At 43.6% G+C, this 14,919-nt stretch overlaps 1 protein-coding gene across 2 annotated transcripts in view; it reads left to right on the forward strand.

The window, feature by feature from the left end:
- The window catches only part of RCOR1 (REST corepressor 1), a 38,885-nt gene that overhangs the window by 11,402 nt on the left and 12,564 nt on the right, over positions 1 to 14,919 (forward strand). For both annotated transcript variants that reach the window (XM_075844260.1, XM_075844262.1), the window contains exons 3-7: positions 8,278 to 8,358; positions 9,058 to 9,110; positions 10,066 to 10,227; positions 11,358 to 11,476; positions 12,389 to 12,470. In XM_075844260.1, the coding sequence (XP_075700375.1) occupies positions 8,278 to 8,358; positions 9,058 to 9,110; positions 10,066 to 10,227; positions 11,358 to 11,476; positions 12,389 to 12,470 (497 nt within the window). The remainder of the gene's footprint in view (positions 1 to 8,277; positions 8,359 to 9,057; positions 9,111 to 10,065; positions 10,228 to 11,357; positions 11,477 to 12,388; positions 12,471 to 14,919) is intronic.

A 14,919-nucleotide genomic window follows, 5' to 3' on the forward strand; every position in this document is an offset into this window, starting at 1 on the left:
GCGTGTGATCGCGCCCTAAAACTCTTACACTTCTGTTGTATTTATTGGTAGAATGGCTGCACGTCTTGGATTCGTAGTCGCCATCTGATTAGTCTTAATTAGGTTTTCAAGGACTCTCTGATCTATAGACCATCTGTCAGACAGTGGAAGGGTTGAAAGGTAAATCCATGTTTTGCTGGAAGTCCCCCTGTTTGGTACGGATTGCCGACACCAAGCAAAGTTTAATTGCTTTAGACTTCTTTAAAGACTGGATTATCCATGAGGATATTAAAGATATGATCATGTAATAGACCGTGGCTGCGTTCATAAAGGTCCTTGTTTTAGCATGCAAAACTCTTATGGACTGACTTTTAGAGGGAATGTGTAAGATTAGAAGAAGGAACAGTGCCGCTCTTGTCCGTGGGCTGTAACTGGTATTGCAGCTCAGCCCCATTCGAGTTCAAATCAAATTTGTTTTTTATTTTTCCTTTTTACTAAACTCGTATAAACCCCCCCCCCCGTACAAGTATAATCGTAAGGTTATGTTCACACTGCTTATTCTCAGCCATTTGTCGGGCTGTACACGCCCCAAAAAATGGCTGAAAATACGGAGGGCTGAACCATTCCAAATATCTGCCCATTGATTTCAATCATTACGTAAAAAAAGCCCCGTAAAAAGAAGTGCATGTCACTTCTTGAGCGTTTTTGGAGCTGCTTTTACATGCATGGTTACACAGGGGCTGATTTCCCTTGAACACAGCTCTGTATTTTACAGTTGTTTTTGGTTTGCCGTGTGAACATAGCCTAATAGCGGTGATTTTTGCATCCGTGTTACATGTCCGTATTACCAATGGACTCTCTTCTAGACAAATAATTGAATGACCTAAGAAAGGCCCTTTAAAAAAAATGGATGCAATTCGGACCAAACACCGCTGCATCCATGTTTTAATCACTATCCCTAGACTTCAATGGGCATTTTCCATCTGCAGTACGGATTATAGTGCGTGCCGCGTTTGTAAAATACGCACGTATTTTCTGCGCCCATGTAAATAGCTTCAATAATTAACATTATCTCGTAATATGGTCTGAAAAAACAGATGGAATATGGATGTAAAATACGCTCGCCTGAAAGAGGCCTTAACTTTCGCCTATAAAACCATAGAACCATTTTAAGACTTTTTTTTTTTTTTTCTCCCAGTTTTACATTAAAACAATTATGACAAGTTCTACTTTCTAATATACTTTGTATTTCAGTCCCTCATCTATTTCAAGCTAATTTGTTATAATTGTATCCAGTCTAGACGATCCTCTGAGCTAAACACACAATGTATCGGTCCGGAATCCAGACTGTTTAGGTCACAAATTAATGTCTAGGCTGGATGGATAAAATTGTAGCAAACCCTCAGCTGTGAGAAGTATTAGGTCGGTACAGGTTTTCAAAATCTGGCTTTAAACGAGTATATTGCCTTACACTGACCGCATGCAGAGATCTTGAAAATGGCGAGGAATTAGAACATAAATTATAAAAAGTTCTGTAACTTTCTAATATTTATACAGTGATGAAGCTTTATTTACATAAGACAGTTCTGTCTCTGGAAACTTTATTAGTCTCTGTTCACACTGAGTTTTTTTGCAGGCAAAAATCTGCCTTAGGGTATGTGCACACGGGCTATTTTCAGCCATTTTTCGGGCTGTAAATGTCATGAAAAAAGGCTGAAAAATAGAAAGCAGAACGCCTACAAACATCTGCCCATTGATTTCAATGGAAAATACGGCGTTTTGTTTTGTTCCGCCGGGGTGTTTTTTTACACCTCATTTTCAAGTAACGGCACGTAAAAAGACGCCTCGTAACAAGAAGTGCATGTCACTTCTTGAGCCGTTTTTGGAGCAGTTTTTCATTGACTCCGTAGAAAAACAGCTCCAAAAACAGCCGTGAAAACGCTACTTTGATTTAGAAAACGGCTGAAAATCAGGAGCTGTTTTCCCTTGAAAACCGCTTCGTATTTTCAGCCGTATTTTGTGAACCGTGTGAACATACCCTTAGAGTTCCTTCAGGAATTTTGAAGCAGATTTTGAACGGCCGCTTTTTTATATTTCTTGCCCCCGGTTTTTGAATCTAATGCAGGGACCGCAAGCGAAAAACGTTCAAACGAGCGGCACAGGTTTTTTTTTCTGCCTCCCATTGATTTCAATTGGAGGTTAAAGGAGGACACTACGGCAAGAAAGCGCGTGCCGCTTTTTTTCCCCGCGAGTGGCTAAATGCCGCCTGAGGAAAAAAAATACCTGACTCCCATTAAATAAATGGGGGGCGATTTCGGAAGTTTTTTTTTTACGCTGATTCCGACACCGTTTCCTTGTCAAAATCAGCACCAGAGAACTTTGTGTGAACTGACCCTAATACTATGAGAAAAACCTCATAAAATTTTCCTAGCATTTAACCCTTAAAGGCTGCCATATATCAGGCACTGCATTGAGTCCGCACTGGGGGACGCTATGCATTTCTGTGAAGTCTAAGGCCCCATGCACACGACCGTGCCCGCAATCCCGGCCCGCGATTGCGGGCACGGCCGGCCGCTGACTGACAGCCGCACGGCCCGCAAAATGCGAAAGAACGGACATGTTCCATAATTCCCGGAACATTTCCACGGCACTGACATCCTAGTGCTACGGAAAGGTGTCAGTGTTCAATGAAGGTGAATGGCTGCGTTTTTGCGGACCGCAATTGCGGTCCGCAAAAACGGAGGTTTTTTGCTGTCGTGTGCATGGGGCCTTAGGCTGCGTTCACATCTGCATTGTGGCTTCCATTCTAGCGGATCCGTCAGAGGACCACAAGAACGGAAGTTAACGTTTCCGACAAAAAAAACATTGATCTCCAATAGGTTTTATTTTTGCATCAGTTGTGCTCAGTTAGGCTCCGTTCCGTCAGGTTTCTGTTTTTTTTGACAGAAGAAATACCGTAGTCTGCTGCGCTATTGTTTCCGTCAAAAATGACGGAAAGGAGCTTTCTGGTTTAGTAACATTGAAGTCAATGGATGACGGATACAAACTAATATGCCATCCGTTTGTATCAGTAAGGCTTCGTTCACATCTGTGTTAGGGTTCAGTTCTGGCGCAATATTGCTTCTGTAAAAACGACGGCACCCTTGCACAACTGAGACAAACAGAAACCATTGGCACCACATCCGTCACCATTGAAATCAATGATGCACATGCCTATGGTTTCCATTTCTTTCAGTCAGGGTCCCGTGAAGCTCCAACAGAATGCCAGAACGGATCCCTGACGCAGATGTGAACGAAGCCTTATGCATTACGTTTAACGGAACCATTTTTTTTTCTGGACATGCGCAGACTAAAAATGAAAGCAAGAACGATGCAATGATAAAAACTGATCCGTTATAACTGATGACAAACTGAAAGAAAAGTCAGGGTTTTTTGATGCATCCGGGGTAAACTGATCTGTCCAAAACAAACACGTTTTACCTTTGTTGCATTCAGTCAGTATGACCGTTTTTATTTCAATGGATCAGCTAAAACGGATGCCACAACGCTGATGTGAACGAAGCCTTAGTGACCCTGTGACTAACTGATCGCATCTTGGCTGCTCAAGATGGACACTAGGATTTACTTCCTGGCCCGAGTTGCAAGTAAAAGCCGTTGTCTGGTATAACAGGCTGACGGGAAACACAGCACAACTTGTGATTTTTAATAGCGATATGCTGGTTGTCACTGCTCCATCCCATTACTGCTCTACTCCACCTCTAGGCGGCACAGATCACTTTATACGCTTCCATATAAAAATCACAACTACTACCTGTTATTGAAGGGATTAAAACGGAGCAGTGTTCTATTACAATAATTATATGGATCTCACTACACCCTGGTGTCCTCTGTCTATCACTGATTCCAGAAACTCCTGTATGTTTAGCGTCTAGCCTGTCCGCAATGGGAGATTTCCGGAGTCGGCAATTATTTTTTTCTATTTTATATACAGAACGACCCACTTATGTATGTTATCTTATCAAGACTCACTCCCTGGAAATGCACCTTCAGATTGTTGGCCTGTGCGTTTTCCAATGTCGTCTCATTCCTTTAGGTGCATGTAATTGCGCAGTTCTGCTCGCTCTTGTATTGATTAGTAATCCTGGCGACGTCTTCACCACACCAAAGGCTCTGCCATATGTTATAACCCAGGCTGCTTCGAGGAAGCGCACCGCCATTTTTACGTCATCTTGTCTAAGGTGACTTTATTCAAATGGTTAAGTCGCCAGTGGTAAGTTCAGGAGTGCAGATTATAAAAAAAGGAGAAAATATCATTCACAAACGTATAAATGTTTAGAGGTTTGTAAAATTTTATTGGGGTGTATGGACATCACAAATCGGGGGTCCGCAGCAAAAAGCGGTCTTGGCGCAACCTTGTATTACATGGCTGCTCATTCAGTAGGCGGCATGTAGTGTTACGCCTTTCTTCTATCAGCCTTCTGTAGCTTTCATTGGGGCTCCTTGCATTAGGGAAGGGGGTGTCTAGAGATTCTGCTGGAACTGGCTGCTAACAGGGACAATAGACTGTAAACTATTAGTTATTCATTGGGGTTCCATGAGATGCTGAAAGTGAAGATCCTTGCCTAGTGACAGTCCCCTCTGCAAGGGATGAACATCTAGGATCTCTACCCTCTTGTGGAGAACAGAGTGGTCAGCTACACTACCAGCATAGCTAGTGGTGGACATTACTACCGGCTCTCTTAGTCCTTGTTCACACAGCGCTAAAAAAAAAACGACTTGTAAAAACCACTAGCGATTTTGCAAAGCGAAAGGCGTTTCTGATGCGGTTTTTTTTTTTGTGTTTTTGGGCGCGTAATTAGGGCTCCCTTTGACTATGGGAAATAGTCGCGTTTTAGGCACCAAGAATTGACGTTTTTTTTAAAACCCGCGAGTGTAAAAAAATAAAAGGCGTCCGCTCTATAATGCGTTTCCCATTGATGTCAATGGGAAGCTTAAAGCAAGCATTTTTCGGCGCGTCAAATACACGGCGTGTGAACAAGGCCTTAGGGGAGAGTCTTTCTGCCTTTGAATTAGGTTTTCTGTATCTCAATTTTTTAATTTCCTATATTCAAACCCGATGAATCCAAAACTGCAGTGATAGAAACTCCTCCAGCACGGCTCTGTCTGAACGGCCACGTACCGCAGCACAGACCATACAGACAGACCACGTGCACTGCGGCTGGATCTGTATCGGGTAGACGGTCAATTATTTATATTTATTCCAGTCCTCACCGAGGACAGACGCAGATCTTGCAGTAATTACATGGCTTCTCTGTATTTTTCAGTTTTGAGGGATCATCAGGGTGCGGTACTGGGGAGCAGGGGATTTGCACAACAGACGGGTGCGCTGCTTTATGCAAAATACAACTTTCAGCTCATTGAACGTCATTAACCTATTCATCTCTGAACGGAGCCCGGTTTTAAAGTTGCCTGCCATTATTTCACTTCTTCGTATTGGCTAGGAGCAGAGGAAAACTGCCAGTGTACATCTAGGATTGTGTTATATTAACATAGTCCGTGGCGGGCTCCTGCATGTGGTTACATTACTATTGTCTTTTATGCTAATATTTACATGTTTTGTATCATTTGTTACTTGTATAGGAAGTTTGTATACATTTTGTCAAAAGTAGCATTTGTTGTCGTCGTCCAGCCGTCATGGCATTCAGCTGTATCTGTTCTGGTATGCAAGGCCCTGTGCAGGAATGCTGAGAGATTTCCGACCAAAAAGTATGCAGCAGATTTGTGAATGCAGCTCTGGAGTATAATTAGTACAATGCAAGGCCACGTGCAGGACTGTATGTGGATTTCAATGCAGATTCCACGTTTAATCCATGCTACTTAATTTCACGCATTTCGCACAAAAAAGCCAGTGGATTAGCTCCATCGAATGGGGCAAATCCGCAGAAATCCAGGCGTAAACCTTGAATTTCTGCCGCAGATCCTCTAGTAAATACATGTCGGATGTGCCATGATCAAATCCGACACGTGTGATAATAGCATAACTCTTCTTAGCAATGCAGATTTATATGGGGGGGGAAGGGCGTTATCAATTTTCCTTAACCTAAACACCTCAAATATATGAACCATAGAAGATCGTTTAACCTCACCACTTGGCACCTGTCATTTTGTAGTGGTGAGAAACCCTTAACTTGGTTTGTCTGCCTCAGAGCACCATGTCCTCCGCTCCCTGGCACTGGACGTGCTGGTGCCACATGTGAATCTACACTTCCAGCCCTTACAGTCAATGTCGGTGATCAGGTGGTATCTGCACTAGTGTGGAAATCCGCTGTTGTCACCCAATGGCCTCACCTTTTGTTGCTCAGCAGCGGCTGGAACATATTAAAGCTGTAGGATGATTCACCAGGGAGTTTGACAGCCTCTCTAATGAACATTTACTCCAGTTATTACTAGAATTTCTCTTTTGAGCTGGTCATAGGCACTAGATTATAATCTGCAGATTCTTTAGTCATACAGGTTAGATCGGCGTTTCCTCTTCAGTATTCCTTACATTACCAAGCAGGATCATTGGACCGGGAAGTTCTGCAAACTTGGAGTTGAACTAAGATTGAGCAGCCCATCAATTCTAAGAATTAAAATATTATCAGTCGCTGTGCAGTGACCGTCCTGATCTGACCTTTGTTTTCTGCGGCGTCCCAAAAGCTTTAGGGTATGTGCACACACACTAATTACGTCCGTAATTGACGGACGTAGTTCGGCCGCAAGTCCCGGACCGAACACAGTGCAGGGAGCCGGGCTCCTAGCATCATAGTTCTGTACAATGCTAGGAGTCCCTGCCTCTCCGTGGAACTGCTGTCCTGTACTGAAAACATGATTACAGTACGGGACAGTTGTCCTGCAGAGAGGCAGGGACTCCTAGCATCGTACATAAGTATGATGCTAGGAGCCCGGCTCCCTGCACTGTGTTCGGTCCGGGACTTGCGGCCGAAATACGTCCATATATTACGGACGTAATTAGTGTGTGTGCACATACCCTTATATAGAAAAAACATTGCAAAATACTGTTATGTGGCGCTGACGGAACGATCATGCGCTACAGAGCCGGTGTGACCTGCTGCTTTTATTTTCCAGCAATAGATGTAATACAGTATATCCGTGTTGTGCTAAACATATTGGTGCACGATTTTGCACATATTTGTAAACGGCTGGCAGGTAGTAGCCTAATATACATTTATATAGGACTGGGTAATTAATTGAAAAATGAAATCGAAATTCAGCGCAATCAATAGAAGTCCTCATGCGAATTTTGATTTTATCAATTATTTTTCCCCGGTTTAAACTGTATCTGCATCTTCAGGAAGCAGATACAGTTGAATCCAATGGTCGAGCAGGAGAACGTAAACTCCCTGTTCTACCATTTGCTATGTATCGCACAACGCAGTGACCTCATGGCGCCGAGCTGCACAGACAAGAGGAGCAAAGGGTCCTCTGCCACTCGTCATTGGAACAGGGTTAGGCGAGTATGTATGTTATTATTTTTATCGGGCACTATTGGGGGCAGCTATGGGGGCATTATACTGTGGGGAGGGCAGTAATGGGGGACATTTGGTGTGGACAGTTATGGGGCTTATGCTGTGTGGGGAACACCTTGGGGAATACTGTGTGCGGGTAGTGTTGGGGTATATTATATATTGTAGTATACAGCAGGCTCAGGGGATAAATGTTTAATACTGTAGCATGAGTATAGGGGCGTGGCATGCAAAAGGGGTGTGGTCTAAATCGTTCAATAATCGTAATCTAAGTTACTGTTCAATTAATCGTGATTTTAAATTAGGTCAGAATTGCCCAGCTCTACTTTTATCTGTAGTACTCGAGATTTCGGGTTTTAGTGAGAATCAAAATACGAAGTTTTAAAGTGGAGCCACTTTAAAAAAGATGTTTTTGGTTTTATGTAAATAAAGTTTATAAAGTATATTGCGTTTATACAGCTGTCTAATATAAAGGATATGGGAAATTTTACATTTTCCACCTATTGCAGTAGAATTTATTAGGTTCAGAGTTGCAGAAAAAGATGTTTTTTTGCCTTATTGTTCATCTGCTTTGTTGTACCTTCCTATAAACTTCTATAGGCGTTTGGTTGAATGCGGTGAGGACTATGAGCACTTTCAATGGTACCGGAAATTGACAACATTCAGACATTTGCAAGTTTTTGTTCTAAATTGCAACAAAGTTTGGGTCTTAGTATTCGCCTTTAGTCAATGTATTTCTGTAATCATCATCGTTATTTTTTGTCTCCTACAGAAGTGGCGAAAACTTGCCAGGAGCGAGAGAACCTTGGCATGTTGGTGTGGTCACCTAATCAAAATCTGTCCGAAGCCAAATGTGAGTATCTGATCCTCTGTAACATGACTACTGGGCTACAGTGCAGCTTGGTGTATTGTATTGTGTTCATGTTAGATATTGTATCGCTTCTGTGTCTGTCTTTAGATATTCAGTGTTCAAGATTGTCTTCATCCTTTGCGAATAATCTTTCAAGAGTCCCAATACTATACTGTCTGTACTGCAATCTGTATTTCTGCCACTAGATGGCAGTCAGGGGTTATGCATGAATGCACAGTATGGTTATTGGTGTCTTGCTGCAGGCATTCCAGTCCTGAATCGCACATTATTCTAGCATTGTGCTGTGCTCCAATTTATCAAATTCTATTTGACATTTTGTTAGTCACTGATGGGACATAAAATCAGTTTATGTATTGCCAGTTAACTGTATATGTCTATTAAGTCAGATGTCAAACCAACAACTATTAAGGCTGTGAGATATTGAGTTGAGTCTGATTCTTGCAAGAAATTTTAATTCATAGTGTTCTGGTTGACGATGCCCAATATGTGTCCATGCTGTACACTGTTCATAACGAGATTATAATCTCAAGCCAGCTCTATGGAAGGCTTTCATTTCATAAACCACATTCTAAGTAAAGGTCCATTCAAACCAGTAGCATTTTGCTGGAGATTTTGAGTCAGATTTTCATATTTCCATCATTTGACACATGCGTTAATCTAATCACTGACTTTGCTTTACAGTGGATGAATATATTTCTGTTGCAAAAGAGAAACACGGCTATAACATGGAGCAGGTAAGGAGTGATTTGTGCCAGTGTTGAAGTGGACAGTCTAGTTGCTACAGGTTTCATCACCCTTTTTACACCAGATTTGTAAATATTCCAGTCCTGACTGCTGCGGTGCTCGTTGCAGAATTGACAGCGCTGTGAAGGATATCACTGTTCTGCCTTCATGTTGTAGGGCTGGAGAAATCCCAGATATCCAGTGCATATAGAATTTGCTGCCTGTGCCTCACTTGTAATCTCTTGGGGTATGTTCACACACAGAGTCAAAAACGTCTCAAAATACGGAGCTGTTTTCAAGAGATTTTCGCTGCGTTTTTTATGGCCGTTTTTGGAGCTTTTTTCGATAGTCTATGGAAAACTGCTCCAAAAACATCCCAAGAAGTGTCCTGCACTTCGCGGGCGGTTTTTTACGCGTAAAAAAATGCTCCGGTTCTGCTTCCTATACTTCGGCCGTTTACGGCCCGAAAAACAGCCAAAAATAGGCCGTGTGAACATACCCTTACTGTGATATTTCTACAACTATTGCAAAACTACAACCCCCGGATACCTTGACAGCCAGTGGCTGTCATGGCATGTTGAGAGTTGTAGTTTTCAACAGCTGGGGAGCTGTAAGTTGTAGACAATTGGTCTAAATTTCTCCTAAGTACAGTATTTTGCCTATCCCTCCCATTATTTGCATATTTTTTAAGACCTGCTAACGATCCAAGGGGAGGTAGTCACAGGTTATAACCCAAAAGTATTTCTTCATCAAATAGAGGTTTTGTAGTAAATGCAAATTGCAAGTGGCCTCCCATGATGTCGGTTTTTAAAGCGCCAAAATCTGTAAACCACCGACATTGTCGGACCAGTGGCACACAAGTGTGTGTGTGTGTGTGTGTGTGTGTGTATAAACATTGGAAGCATGCTGAAGAATTGTCGTTCATACTCCCACTGTGGCTTACATGATTTCACGCTTCCCTCACAGGCTCTTGGAATGCTTTTCTGGCACAAGCACAACATTGAGAAGTCATTGGCTGATTTACCTAACTTTACCCCGTTTCCTGATGAATGGACTGTAGAGGATAAAGTTCTATTCGAACAAGCGTTCAGCTTTCATGGAAAAACCTTTCACCGCATCCAGCAAATGGTAAGAACAATGCAGGTAACTTGTCTGCTGCATACAAGGCATGAGTCCTGGGTTAATCTTACATGGGGACACTTTATACACCATTTCCTGCGAGATTCTATCATTGGGAGTTGCTGTTTACTACACCTGCCCATGGCTGTAGCAGGAGGGTCAGTCTGATACAATTTGCCCCATTCACTATGGCAGCTACGGGTCAACCTATTGATGCTGCAAGATAATTGGAAAATCTACTTCATGGGTGTGTTCACATGCACAAGTAAAAACGTCTGAAAATTACGGAGACTCTGATTTTCAGCCATTTTTGAAGCTGAAATTTTTTTTGGGTTTTTTTTTTTTTTTTCCCTAGGCGTTTTTTGAGATGGTTTTTCTATTGACACAATGAAAAAACGCTCCAAAAACGGCTCAAGAAGTGACATGCTTATTCTTTTTACGGGGCGTTTTTCTTACGCACTGGTTTTTCAAACAGCGGAGTAAAAAAAACGCCCCGTCTGAACTAAACGCGGTTTTTCTCTTTTGTTCCCAGATGTTTGTAGGTGTTCAGCTGCTGACTTTTCAGGCGTCTTTCAAGGGGTTTACGCCCTGAAATATGCCTGAAAAGACGGTGTGTGAACGTGCACTTGCAAGCACTTTATTTTTTTCAATGTAATTGATGCTTGAAAACCACGGACAGCACACGGGAGTGAGTCCGTGTGCTGTCCGTAGTTTTCACGCAATGGGCGACTAGGTGCTTGAAAACGCACCAATATAGGACATGCAGTGAGTTTCATGCAACAGACACACTGCGTGAAAACTCGTGCATGTCTGAATAGCCGCATTGAAATCAATGGGACCTTGTGCTGTGCGATGCTTCAACACACGTACGACAATCACACTTGTCTGAATGAGCCCTACGTAACTTGTGTTTTTAATTAGAGTAACACCCCTTTTAACAGATAAAGCGTTTAGTATTGGTTTATTACCCATCTGCCTCATTGTCCTCCTCCTTGATGACCATTGATGAGATGTATTTTCAGAGTTGATCAGACACTGCAGTTATTGGCCCAGTCATCACGAGGCCAGAGAGTTGCACCATGTATGTCCAGCTATACTGCCAGTTACTGAGCACTAAATCTTCGCTTGATTCCTTGCAGCTTCCAGATAAAACCATCGCCAGCTTAGTCAAGTTTTACTATTCATGGAAGAAGACCAGGTCCAAGACAAGCGTGATGGATCGCCATGCACGCAAGCAAAAGAAAGAACGTGAAGGAAGGTAAAAGAAGGATTCCAATCTGATTTCTGCAGAACAGCTTGGTATAGGGAGAAGCCCCCCCCCCCTCCCGTTCGCTTCTTCACCCGGACCCGCTCCAGTTTTATCAATGTACTTTCTGTTCCCAGCGCTGTGTATTTTAGTGGAAGTTTTCTTTTGTTAATCACTCCAGAAATACGCTACAATGGTCTTCTATTCACTGGAGGAAAATATCCATAGCAACATTATTTTCATTTAAACGCCAGCATTATGTGGAAGCCGGTGGCTTTGTCAATTACATGTAGGCGTTTCGCTGAGAGTATTTTGATGCTGGCTCATGGCTGAATACTCGTTCAGTCTACAGCGATCTCACCCCATGAACAAGCATTTCATTGGGATTGGGAGAGGGGTATATGCCATGTCCAAACCCCAATGGTCGCGTTGTTCTCCCACGGGATCAAAGGATGCGCCAGGTAAAATGCAAGTGGAACGTGTCATGCACATGAGACTGTAGGTTCAGATCCACCAACGTTGAGACTGTTGAGGTTTCTGTCCATCCATCCCAGAGCAAATCCCAGACTGATTTCTGAAAAAGAAAAAAATATTGGCTGCATTGCAATTGTGAATCTTTAGCTGTTCCACAACTACAACTCTCAACATGTTCTGAAATACTATATTTTCTTTTTTATATATGTTCATTTGTTTGCCCAATTAGCTGATTTGCAAATTCCTTAATCTGTTGAATGTATTCAATTCCCCTATTGTTAGATTCTCTAAATCTCAAACCTGACAAAAAACGTAATCACTATCACTTACCACTACATTCTAGTGGCTAGCAAACTGCATATATGTATGATGTACATAGGAGACACATTTATAGCGTCTTTGAGATTTGTTTATAGATTTTTATTTTTTATTTCTTATAAACTTCAATAGTGGAGATGAGATAGAAGAGAACAATGGCACCGCCCCAATTAATAATATGGAGGTCGATCCACAGAAGGAACCCAAAAAAGAGGCAAGTATTCCTGAAGCTGCTCTGAAATGTATTTATAGAAGACCCATCATCTCTCCTGACTTGTCTGTTTTTGTGCTGTTATGTTCCCCATGAAATAACCATTCTGGAGCATCTTTTCTTAGAATTTTGCATTGTGCCATTCCTCTCAGCTCCTCTATACGACACCACACAGGAGAGCTGACAGCTCCTCTATACGACACCACACAGGAGAGCTGACAGCTCCTCTATACGACACCACACAGGAGAGCTGACAGCTCCTCTATACGACACCACACAGGAGAGCTGACAGCTCCTCTATACTACACCGCACAGGAGAGCTGACAGCTCCTCTATACTACACCGCACAGGAGAGCTGACAGCTCCTCTATACTACACCGCACAGGAGAGCTGACAGCTCCTCTATACGACACCGCACAGGAGAGCTGACAGCTCCTCTATACGACACCGCACAGGAGAGCTGACAGCTCCTCTATACGACACCGCACAGGAGAACTGACAGCTCCTCTATACTACACCGCACAGGAGAGCTGACAGATCCTCTATACTACACCACACAGGAGAGCTGACAGATCCTCTATACTACACCACACAGGAGAGCTGACAGATCCTCTATACTACACCACACAGGAGAGCTGACAGATCCTCTATACTACACCACACAGGAGAGCTGACAGATCCTCTATACTACACCACACAGGAGAGCTGACATCTCCTCTATACTACACCACACAGGAGAGCTGACATCTCCTCTATACTACACCACACAGGAGAGCTGACAGCTCCTCTATACTACACCACACATGAGAGCTGACAGCTCCTCTATACTACACCACACAGGAGAACTGACAGCTCCTCTATACTACACCACACATGAGAGCTGACAGCTCTATACTACACCACACAGGAGAGCCGACAGCTCCTCTATACTACACCACACAGGAGAGCCGACAGCTCCTCTATACTACACCACACAGGAGAGCTGACATCTCCTCTATACTACACCACACAGGAGAGCTGACATCTCCTCTATACTACACCACACAGGAGAACTGACAGATCCTCTATACTGCACCACACAGGAGAGCCGACAGCTCCTCTATACTACACCACACAGGAGAGCTGACAGATCCTCTATACTACACCACACAGGAGAGCTGACAGATCCTCTATACTATACCACACAGGAGAGCTGACAGAACCTCTATACTACAACGCACAGGAGAGCTGACAGATCCTCTATACTACACCGCACAGGAGAGCTGACAGATCCTCTATACTACACTACACAGGAGAGCTGACAGATCCTCTATACTACACCACACAGGAGAGCTGACAGATCCTCTATACTACACCACACAGGAGAGCTGACAGATCCTCTATACTACACCACACAGGAGAGCTGACAGATCCTCTATACTACACCACACAGGAGAGCCGACAGATCCTCTATACTACACCACACAGGAGAGCCGACAGCTCCTCTATACTACACCACACAGGAGAGCTGACAGATCCTCTATACTACACCACACAGGAGAGCCGACAGATCCTCTATACTACACCACACAGGAGAGCCGACAGCTCCTCTATACTACACCACACAGGAGAGCTGACAGATCCTCTATACTACACCACACAGGAGAGCTGACAGATCCTCTATACTACACCACACAGGAGAGCCGACAGATCCTCTATACCACATCACACAGGAGAGCTGACAGATCCTCTATACTACACCGCACAGGAGAGCTGACAGATCCTCTATACTACACCACACAGGAGAGCTGACAGCTCCTCTATACTACACCACACAGGAGAGCCGACAGATCCTCTATACTACACCACACAGGAGAGCTGACAGCTCTATACTACACCACACAGGAGAGCCGACAGCTCCTCTATACTACACCACACAGGAGAGCCGACAGCTCCTCTATACTACAACACACAGGAGAGCTGACATCTCCTCTATACTACACCACACAGGAGAGCTGACATCTCCTCTATACTACACCACACAGGAGAACTGACAGATCCTCTATACTGCACCACACAGGAGAGCCGACAGCTCCTCTATACTACACCACACAGGAGAGCTGACAGATCCTCTATACTACACCACACAGGAGAGCTGACAGATCCTCTATACTATACCACACAGGAGAGCTGACAGAACCTCTATACTACAACGCACAGGAGAGCTGACAGATCCTCTATACTACACCGCACAGGAGAGCTGACAGATCCTCTATACTACACTACACAGGAGAGCTGACAGATCCTCTATACTACACCACACAGGAGAGCTGACAGATCCTCTATACTACACCACACAGGAGAGCTGACAGATCCTCTATACTACACCACACAGGAGAGCTGACAGATCCTCTATACTACACCACACAGGAGAGCTGACAGATCCTCTATACTACACCACACAGGAGAGCTG

The sequence above is a fragment of the Rhinoderma darwinii genome, chromosome 12 (assembly GCF_050947455.1).
Source record: "Rhinoderma darwinii isolate aRhiDar2 chromosome 12, aRhiDar2.hap1, whole genome shotgun sequence".
In the NCBI taxonomy this organism is placed as follows: domain Eukaryota; kingdom Metazoa; phylum Chordata; class Amphibia; order Anura; family Rhinodermatidae; genus Rhinoderma; species Rhinoderma darwinii.